The sequence below is a fragment of the Lycium ferocissimum genome, chromosome 8 (assembly GCF_029784015.1).
Source record: "Lycium ferocissimum isolate CSIRO_LF1 chromosome 8, AGI_CSIRO_Lferr_CH_V1, whole genome shotgun sequence".
NCBI classification, from domain to species: domain Eukaryota; kingdom Viridiplantae; phylum Streptophyta; class Magnoliopsida; order Solanales; family Solanaceae; genus Lycium; species Lycium ferocissimum.
The window spans coordinates 34,961,493-34,972,792 of NC_081349.1; the positions used below are offsets into that span (position 1 = coordinate 34,961,493).

General features: G+C 35.1%; 1 protein-coding gene across 1 annotated transcript; it reads left to right on the plus strand.

Annotated features, from left to right (window-relative positions):
• The first annotated feature begins 1,788 nt into the window (after window positions 1-1,788).
• Window positions 1,789-8,271, plus strand: LOC132068221 (nudix hydrolase 2-like). The gene is made up of 9 exons (XM_059461742.1): window positions 1,789-1,987; window positions 2,843-3,072; window positions 4,517-4,582; window positions 4,669-4,806; window positions 6,355-6,432; window positions 6,552-6,602; window positions 6,711-6,745; window positions 7,048-7,156; window positions 7,826-8,271. The coding sequence occupies exons 1-9, from the start codon at window positions 1,855-1,857 to the stop codon at window positions 8,027-8,029; spliced, it is 1,044 nt and encodes a 347-aa protein (XP_059317725.1). The 5' UTR covers window positions 1,789-1,854; the 3' UTR covers window positions 8,030-8,271.
• The last annotated feature ends 3,029 nt before the right edge of the window (window positions 8,272-11,300 follow it).

The window sequence follows — 11,300 nt, forward strand, 5'->3', positions numbered from 1 at the left end:
TAAAGAAAATTTTGTATGCAAACTTAAGAAGAGTCTATATGGATTGAAGCAAGCTCCCGGACGGTGGTACAAGAAGTTTGAGTCGGTTGTGGGGGCAGGCTAAAGACTTCTTCAGATCACTGTGTGTTTGTACAAAGATTTTCTCATGATGACTTTATCATCCTTCTGCTATATGTGGATGATATGTTGATTGTAGGCAAGAATGCTTCCAGGATTGACGAGTTGAAGAAACAGTTGAGTAAGTCTTACGATAGAAAGACTTGGGTCATACTAAGCGATTTTGGGCATGAGAATTACTCGTTCAAAAGATGAAAGAAAGCTTTATTTGTCACAAAGAAGGTACATAGAACATGTACTAGAGCCTTGATATGAAGAATGCTAAGTGGGTTAGCACGCCTCTCCTGGTCATCGGCGAGCAAAAAGATGTGTCCTACAACAACGGAGGAAAAAGAGAGAATGGCAAGATTCCTTATTCCTCTGCCGTCGGAAGTTGATGTATGCAATGGTATACTCGACCGGATATTGCTCATACGGTCGGTGTTGTTAGCGAGATTTCTCGAAAATCCGGGGAAAAAGCATTGGGAAGGGTGAAGTGGATACTCGGGTATCTAAGAGAAGCTCGGATGAATGCTTGTGTTTTGGAGGATCAAATCCAATTTTGAAGGGCTATCTGATTACGATATGGCGGGTGACCTTGATAACGAGAAAATCCGCTATTGGATATTTGTTTACTTTTTCGGGGGGAGCTATATCATAGAGTCGAAGTTGCGAAGTGTGTCGCCGCTGTCTCTGACGGAAAGCGGAGTATATTGCGGCCTGCGGAAAGTGGCAAAGAAATGATATGGCTCGAGAGATTCCTTCAAGAACTTGGATTGCGGCAAATGGAGTATATTGTCTATTGCGACGAGTCGAGTGCAATAGACTTGAGCAAGAACTCGATGTACCGCGAGAACAAAACACATTGATGTCGGATATCCTTTGGATTCGTGATGCTACGGAGACAAAAAGATTTCAGTTGAAGAAAATCCACGAGATGGAAATGCGGTGATATGATGACAAAGGCGGTCTCAAGGCAAAAGCTTGAAGTTTGTTCCAAGCTAGGTGGTATGAGCTCTCGGTGATTCACAAGAACATTCTTCCCCATGTCGTCGGGAGGGGAGAATTGTTTCGGGAGGAGAATTGTTGAGTAGGTCCCTCGGACATGTGGGGCCCACGAGTTGAATAGTAAATACGCGTGGTACTGTTCACGCGTATAAACGCGGTTTCTTGTTGCGGTTGTTCACGCGGTTTCTACATTCACGCGGTGATCTTCATTCGCGGTGTCTTTGTTCACGCGTTTTAAAGCTTATAAATAGAGTTCTAAGCTTCATTTGGAAAATACACCAAGAAAATCTCGAATACATCGAGTGAAGAGCAAAGTGAGGTATTCCATAGGCTTGTAAGAAAATAGTTTGTGAAGAAAAATAGAGTGTGAGTGATATTGTAGTAAGGTGGGAAAAATCAAAGAGTGTTTTCTTTTGTGGGTGTAGTGGTCTTAGGAGTATTTATCTCGTTCTACTGTGATGTAAAATTTCTTCTTATAGTGATACGTTGCTCCTCTTACGCGTGGTTTTTTTTTATTCGAGGAAGGGTTTACGTAAAACCTTGGTGTCATTATTCGCATTTTATTCTTGCTAATTTAACCATAAATTAGTGTTCCGCGTTTATCGTCTAATACCGTGAATATTATTTTTGCGGGGCTATTTTATTCCCAACACTGATCACATTCTGCCCTCCACGTTACTCAATTATCCTAAATTAGAAATCCCAAAAAATCTGCTAGCTGACTCAATCAAAACAAATATAATTGCTAAAATGAGAATAATTAAATTTTTGTGTCGCAGTCATTTTCTTTCCTATGCCACCTTTCCAACAACTTTATTTTTTTGCTCAAAACGTCATTTCTTGGCTTGCCCTTCAGTGAAACTCAGTTTATGCCAAAATCAAGGTGACCCTTTTTCTATTTTTAGTAATACCATTTTGTGAAAAAATTAATCTTGCTAAAGTTTAACCAATTAATTTCATTGTTTTAAGGGTTCTTTGTGAATTTTTTAGGCAAATTATCCATATTTAAGCTCTATTTTAATTTCTTTGATTGACCTTTTTTTTATTTTTCTATTTTTTAGTATATCATTTTGTGAAAAAATTAATCTTGCTTAAGTTTGACCAATTATTTTCATTATTTTAAGGCTTCTTTGATTGACCCTTTGGTGATTTCCCAGCTATGAACAAGTCTAACCATTTTTTTTTTTGTGATTTTTTTGGTAAATTGTCCATGTTTAAGCTTTATTTTAATTTCTTTGATTGACCCTTTTTTTATTTTTGTATTTTTAATTATACCATTTTGTGAAAGTTTTAATCTTGCCCAAGTTTAATCAATTAATTTCATTATTTTAGGCTTCTTTGATTGACCCTTTGGTGATTTATCAGCTATGAACAAGTCTAACCAATTTTTTTTTTTTGTGAATTTTTTAACCAATTATTGTCATTGTTTTAGGCAAATTGTCCAAGATTAGGTTCTATTTTGTCAGTTTTTTTTTCTAAGTGTAACCAGTTATTATGAACATTTTAGGTTAATTGTCCAAGTTTAAGCTCTATTTTAATATCTTTGATTGACCCTTTTGTGATTTTACAGCTTTGAACAAGTCTAACCAATTTTAGTGTGAATATCTTAGGCAAATTGTCCAAGTTTAAGCTCTATTTTAATTTCTTTGATTGACCCTTTTGTTATTTTACAGCTTTGAACAAGTCTAAACAATTCTTTGATGTGAATATAACAATTTTTTGTGTGAATATTTTTAAGGCAAATTGACCAAGATTAGGTACGGAATTTACCTAAATACAAGGTCATCAATGAGTTGTTCTGCAACTCCAGCAATGGCAAGGGAGAAAGAAATGGAACAAATGGATAGAATATTAGCTGCAAAAGAGGATGACTATGGTGGGGTGATAGTGGAAATGACTAATGAGCCCTTGGACCCTTCTGTCTTTGCATCTTTGCTTAGAGCCTCACTTTCTCATTGGAGACAACAGGTGGTACAAGTATATACTATGTTTTAAAATTTCACTGTAGTTCTTGATCATAAAGTCAATCCTGTAGAAAATATATATTTTTTTTTTTTCAATCCAAAATCAAGGTCGCGAATAAGCTGCAAAAGGTAGATTATTTTTTTTTTAATCCTATTCTTAAGTCTTGGTGGATAGAATTCTCTGAAATTATGCTGATGAGATATAAGAATATAAACGGGCTGTGAGGAAGGTAGCCTAAGTTACCCTCGTTGTAAAAAAAAAAAAAAAGAAAGATCCTTCTTCTGTGTGTGCCTGGCCTACTTTATCCTAAGTTTTTGCAGGATCTTGAGTGGTGGCTCCTCACCCAAAAGTAACAATAAAGTGTTGGCAAAAGGTTCTTTTCTCCTAGGATATAGTAACACCTAAAGGTGGGACAAAGCTTGCAGACCAGTGTTCAAATTCCAACAAAGACTTCTTTTTATTTGTCTAAATTTTGGGGGGCAGAGCTTTTAGGACATGTGCCGGTGCGAGATAGGAAGTACCCGATGGAATAGTCGAGGTGTGTGAAAGTTGGCCAGGACCCAATAATTATTAAAAAAATCATATAATACTGTAGATGATTCTTTTTTCTCCCTTTATTTGGGCTTTTGGGTTTGGGCGGGGGGGGGGGGGGGCTGCTCTTGAGTTGCTACATCTTTTGCTAAATCTGGTAGGTCTGTCCTATGTGACAGCCCAAAAAAAAAAAAAATCCTTGTATGCACATGTTTGTCTGTTTTCTTTTATTTGCTCCTAAACATCTAAGTCTTTTGTTTCTTGCCTCCTGAACATCTTAGTTTCACAAATTTAGGATTGTTATACTGTTTGATGGTGGTTGAAATGTTGAATTGCATAGAAATGTAGGGTGTGATTGGTATGGAGGAAAATCGGAAAATATTTTCACTCTTGTCATGTTTGGTTGGAAACAAGTTACTTAAAAATAAGGAAAATGACTTTTCTAAAGTAAGTAGGAAAAACAAGTTCATAAGTGACATTCCAAACTCATTGTCTCTTCTCCACCCATCTAACGCCCCCAACCCCCACCCCGCGACCCTTGAATCCCCGTTCCCCACTCCATCCCACCCCATAGTGTTTTGCTAGATTACATAAAAATATTTTTGGGATAACATTTTTTTGCTTGCTTACCAAATGACATTTTCCTTCATACCAAACACACCCTTAAGATGTACCAATTTTGTTTGGGGTCTGGGATTGGGGGAAGGTATATTTGAGTGCTGGAGATGTTAGCAATGCGTCTGTTTGTCCTGAGTAAAAAGTAGTAGCAGAAGAAGAGGACTTTGTGTGTTGCCATGAGGTTATTAATTTGATGCTGATCTTATACCTTAGATTACCTTTAGATTGGACTTTTGAATTTCTATGGCAAGATTTTGATTCATATTTCATCCTTGATAATAGGTGGACATACTTGCAGGGTAAAAAAGGTGTTTGGATCAAATTGCCTATTGAGCTTGTAACACTTATAGAACCTGCTGTTAAGGTAAGTTTGTTTCTTACTCATGGTAATTAAAAAGTATATTGGTTCCTTCTCAATTTCTGATAAAAAATTATCCTACTGCTCTGCAGGAAGGATTTTATTACCACCATGCAGAACCAAAATACTTGATGCTCGTGAGTTGGCTGCCTGGAACTGCTAACACTATTCCAGCAAATGCTACGCATAGAGTGGGCATTGGTGCTTTCGTCGTGAATGAAAAGAATGAGGTATATTCTGGTGTTACTCATTCTGCCTAATGGTCATGTATATAAGCACTCAGTTTGTTGGAAAAGCTGGAAAAAGAGACCAATCATTATAGTAATACTTTGAGTAAACAACAATTACAAGCTGCTTCTTCACTGAAGGCTGTGGAAGGGCACATGAAATGTAGTACTTATCAACTTTGGTGGGGGTGAGATTGATGGGCCATTTTGGTCATTAAGCACCTCAAAGTGCAGTATTATATGTGTTAGTTCATTAAATACATAAATAATGTTACTATTTTTTAAAAGAGAGCACAAATGGAATCAACAAAATATTTTCTTTATCTTGACGGTTTCCTTCTTGTAATGGACAATTAAACGAGGCAACAATGAAATTTATGAAATCATAGTCCAGAAATCAGATAAAAGATAATCGCATGACTTCTTTTCTACTTATTTAGAAAAAAAGAATGGCTTCTTTTCTTTGGCCTAACTCTTAATATACCCGCAGCAGGAAAGTTTAGCATGGTTTCATTGTTATTTGGAAAGTCTACAAGATATTCATGATTGATCAAGATTTCTGTCCAGCTTTAAAATATCATGGATTTTGTAGAATTGTTTGGGCAGAATAACCTTATAGAGGTGAAATAGTTTAGGAGTTAGGTACGCGAAGGTGTTTCATAAAGCCTCTGCCATGGAAATGGTTGTCGTGTTTGGTGGAGAAAAACAGTAATATATGAGGCTGATGCCCTGATAAATATTGCAAACTGGAGGGTTGACTGGCCAAACCAATAGTCTCTACTCTCTACACCATTTTGTTCCATTAATTTCGAAGGAAAAATTAGGTATATGTGGCAGATTGGAGGTGAATTAACCAAATTCGTTATGTGACTATAATAACCTCGTAAGCTGGGATTTCAACGACTTTACTCCAGTTCTGCAAACTGATGTTCTGTAGTCGCGGTTGCCAGAAGGGAAGGACAATCGGTTTAGGGATTAACTGATAGAACAAAGGACTGGGAGGAAAACAAACTGGAGCTTCTGGAGGAATGAAAAATTATATTCGATATCCAAAGTTTTTTTGCTATTTTTTGAGTGGAGCTCACAATTAATTTATACTAGCATAGAAATTCGGTAAACTTTGTGTAGATTATCTCTTTTTCTATAAGCTTTATCCGATTCATATACCCTTCTAATAGGGATACTCCTTTCCTTTTGCTATCACAGAAACTTTCTTATCCAAAAAAAAGAAAAGAAAAGAATGGTTCAGGTGATAAATATTAAGATCTATATTCATGGACTATTAATGAAACTAATGGTACTTATCTAGTGAAATCAAATATATAACATCACAGAATATACCTGTACATACTGATTAATGAGTTTTAACCTTGGTTAGAAGGCGATGGAAAAGGATTTTTCTTTCTCCATGTACATCATTCTAATTGTATTTAGCTTACATTTATTCCTGCACTTCTATGTATTACCTGGCAGTGTGTATGTATGTAGTACTTAATTGTTCGAGTACTTGCAGTAACAATTTTTATAGTAAAATATTTGTTAAAATCTCAGGTGCTAGTTGTCCAAGAAAAGAGTGGAAAATTTCGTGGAACCGGTGTGTGGAAGTTCCCCACAGGAGTTGTTGATGAGGTATGTGTGAATTACAACTTCTATGCCATGTGCAAAAGTCAAATTGAGTGAAATAGAGGAAATATGAAGCAAATGCGCTGCAAGAATATTTGCTCTTATGTTGAATTTTTCATCCACAGGGTGAAGATATATGTGATGCAGCTGTCAGAGAAGTGAAAGAAGAGACAGGAGTGAGTGAGAATTCAGATGTCATTTTTTCCTTTTTTAGATATAGTTATTCCAAATATTAGTTTGGGATTTAGTAACAACAGTCACTTACTTGGTATACATTGATACAGGTTGATGCGAAGTTTGTAGAAATACTGGCATTCAGGTTCTCTTTCGCTTAAAGTTATTTAATCTCCATATGCCTTAATTGTGTACTGCATTCTTGATAATGTGTATGTATATCGTGGTGGCTATGCTCTTGTTCCCTTCTGGTTGAGATACCAACGACATAGTCATTGAGAGGATCGTTACGTTAGTAAATGCTTCAATCATCTTTTATTACATATGATACGAGTATGGAAACCTTTTGTTGTCCTTACATGTTTGGTCTGTTTACCCTTACTGCATTTAACATTAAGATGCTTACTTGCTTAGTTGTGCATGAAAGATTACTTCATTAAATTTCAGGCAAAGTCACAAGTCATTTTTTGACAAGTCAGATTTGTTCTTCGTCTGCATGCTACAACCTCTCTCCTTTGATATCCAGAAGCAGGACACAGAAATAGAGGCAGCCGAGGTATCAGAATTAGTTAAAAAAAAAATTATGCTTTGAGACTACCATTTCCCTTTTTTTCCTTAACAAACAGCATTTTCCCTCATCTGGTCAAATCTTGAACTCTTTTTGAAGTGTTTTTAGCTGGATCCATGTGGTTTTGGTGTCTGACAAAGTAATCAGGTAGAGAAACAGTTGACGTGAGCTTTATGGACTGTTTGGCCAAGTTTTCAAAAATCTGTTTATTTCGAAAAGTATTTTTTTGTGTTATAGTGCTTTCCAAAAAAGTACTTTTGGAGAGTAGTAGTTTGTATTTGGCTAATCAATTTGAAAAACACTTAACAATAGTTTGTGCTTGGTCAAGGTTTCAAAAGTGCTTTCGGGGAAAAACTACACTTTTTACCTTGTGAAAAACAACTTTTGCTATTACTCAGAAGTTTTTGTTTTTCCCCTAAAAGCTAGGCTTAACACCTCAATTCTCTAACATAAGCACTTTTGCCTTTGCTGAAGCTTTGCCTAACAGGCTAGGAAGTGAGGAAATTAACTTGGATCCCTTTAAATTACTCTTAGAGAATAATGTGAGTTTGTATATAGGCACAATTAAAATTGCATTAAACAAGCAGTTCCCAGCAGCAGGCTTCACGCTGCAAGCTCGTGTTTTTCTTATACTTCATATTTTTCGTTTACTTGCAGTGGATGCCATTTGAACAGTACGCAGCTCAGCCATTCGTCCAAGGACATGATCTTCCCAGATACATTTCTGACATATGCTCAGCAAAGATACAGGGAAGGTATACTGGATTCTCATCGGTTCCTACAGTGACGAGTTTTTCTGAGAAGAATACTCACCTGTACATGAATAACAATGTCAGAACAACTGGTCATGATGACCTCTAATGTGACAGGAAGCTAAAAAATTGATTCTTCTCTTCCCCGTAGGTTGAAAAGGGAGAAATATTGATATTCATGTGAAGTTTATAAAGGTGCAATTCTTTTTTAGTATGATGGAATAACACGGGACGAGAAGTGTCCTCTGATGGGAGGATTGGGTTTCAGGTTTACATTTTGTATGTGATACATGATGCATGTAGTGTACATCGAGAATTATTTGTATATTTAAGTTTCTTTGATTGACCTTAGGAACTCTCTACTTATTGTACTTCCTCTAGTATTAAATTCTGAATATACGAAAAGAACAAGTTATCAAGTAAAAATCAAATCTAATCAAATTAAAACCACATCTAAGGTGCAAAATTGGAGATTTAACTGCTTAACATTTGTGAACAGCCCTTGTTTTTTGTCTCTCAAATTCCTGTAGTAAAACCATTTTGCCTCAATTGTTTCTAGAATACATTGTGCATAAGGATGATCTCACTTTTTATCGTCTAGTGCATCTACTAATTGGAATATAATCAACGTTGCAATGTAATTGAAAGATAGTCAAAACTTAATAGAGTGGCAAATAGTTGCTCTAGATAATATCTGACGTTTTGCGCAAATTTTGCACCGTAAGAACTGAACTTTAGGACTGTCTTAGAGTTAGAGTTCCACTATATATATTTCAAAGTTCAGAACATTTCCTATGATTTCGCTCGTATAAGTTTCGAACTCTAGGATATCGTATTAGAGTTTTACTTCCAGCACTTCGAAAAAAATTAGGCTGTGATTTCGCTCGTATAAGTTTCCATGACTATTTTTCAATTACCTAACTATAAGTTTAGGCTGTGATTTCAATCACTTTAGAAACACGGATTATATTTCAATTAGAAATTCTAAAAATAGAAAAATAGCTACGTGGTATCTTTGTCTCAATCTGATCAAATTGTCAACTTACACCCAAAAGCTTTGGATAGCCCCAAGCCTTATAAAGCGGCCCAAGGCTCTCGTTCGTCTCGTCCATTGTCCGGTCCCGAATCGTGCACACTCATTTTCACCCCCCGAATCCGAGACCGGTCATTGGTCCAAAGGCATTCGCACCCCCCCCCCTCCCTTTTTTCGTGGGCCCACACGGACCCCAGTTTCGCTTTGATAATATATTAAAATCTAAAGAATACGAAAGCGATAAAGAGACAAGAATATTTTGGGAGAGTTTTCTCTGTGCCTTTTCATTCACAATATGACCTCCTAAGTAGGGGTGGGCGTTCGGTTCTTCGGTTCGGTTTTTTCAAACTTCGTTATTTGTTTCGATTTTTGTGAACCCCCCCCGAACACCGAACCAAATTAGTTCGGTTCGATTCTTTCGGTTTCGGTTTTTTGAAGTTCGGTTCGGTTTCGACTTTTTCAATTCGATTTTTTTAATATGATATTAGAAACGATTCCATTTATACTAATTCATATTTTCAAAAGCAATAGAATATAAAACTGATAAATTGAAATCAAAATCAAATAACAGGATACACAAGAACAGAAAGCCATAACCATGATATAGAATTACTAGGTGTTATATACATACACTAAGAATAACTAAGAAAACACATAAAGGACATACATTAATCCTAAAGACACATGCTAGTCACCTTCCTTTATTAAGGATATTTAATTTTCTCAACTGAAGTGGAAAATTAGGGATACAAAAGCAAAAAGCGATAAAGTTTTTTTTTTTTTTGCTTAAAGACATTTTAAGTAATGTATTAAATTTGGAGGATTCTCTCGGTTTTATTAAATTTCGGTTCATTTACAATATGACCAACCCAACTAGTTCGGTTTCTTTAAAGTCGATTTTGGTTTTCGTATATCTAATAGTAACTACTTAAAGTAATCTATTGTAATAGAATTACAATTCACATAGTACCATAATTATAAAGTAATCATATTCTAACAGGACTACAACTCATACAAGATCCACACATCAATAGAATGGACACAAACAAGAAAGGAACCATACGCCTATTAGCTTAGTACGACTAAGGGCCCAAATTGATTGTAATCCACAATATGGCCACCATAATAAGTTGTTAGTTGTTATGTGGCAAATGGTGGACAGAATTTTGCTCATTTGTGGCTATCTTTTGACAACGACTTCTCCAAATAGGCCATTTTCATTACCCAAAAATACTCAAATGTTGAAAAATACGTGTGACAAGTTAACAACAATTTAGTATCAAAGATCCATTATGGAAATTATTTATCAAATACATTGCATATATCAAATCATATTAATTAATTATGATTAAATGATGATTCAAAGTAAAATTGCGTACTAATTATTATGGTTAAGTGATAAATATTACCTAAAGAACTAGATACATGCACTTATTACTTAACAATTTACACTCATGTTAACAAAATCTTAACAATTTTAGATTCCAGCCAGATGTCCTCTTTCGCCATTTTCTTCTGCTTTCACCTTCGTCATCTTTCTCCCAATAAGTCCAACATATTTCTAGTTATTTTGGATTAGTTTGGTTGAAGAAACTTGAAGAATGAAATTGTTGAATTTGATTGAGCTTCATTGTTGAAGAAGACAAGATGAATTTATTGATTTTTGAAGATTTGATGAGTTGAATCAAACAATTGAAAATTATTGGGACTGCTATTAAAGGTTGGATGTTAAATTTGAAGCCATTTGGACTTTTGAAGTTGATTTGGAATAATTAGAATTAATTTTGAAACAAAACGTGATGCTGAAATTTCAAAATAAATTTATAGCAACTTGCCCAAATTATAGTGTTTCGATGACTAATTTACCATACGTGGGTGTTTTACCTTCAGAATTTGATACACCTCAAACACATATTTCGTTCAAATTCATTTATAAGTAATTAAAAATTGTTAAGAGTTAAATATTTTTTTAAAATTAAAAAAATGAGGACTTGATCTAAAACTAGCCTTTTGGCAAATCAAAGTTGGATCTTAACTATTTGAGAAAGACACACTAACCAACATGGATTGTGAAGTGATTGTTGGGTTCTCCGTCCTTAATCAGATGATTCAGATTCGAGAACTTAGGAATAAAAATAATTATGTTTGATAAGATATTTACGTCAAATCAACATATGTAATAAATGTGGTCGTATAAAAAATTACTTAATCATAATATTTACATCAAATCAATACATGTAATAAATGTGGTTCGTATAAAAAAATTCACTTAATCGTAATTCATTAATATCTATTTTTGCTTTATTAAAGGCTTAATTTCGATAAATTAATATAATTTGGCGTAAAT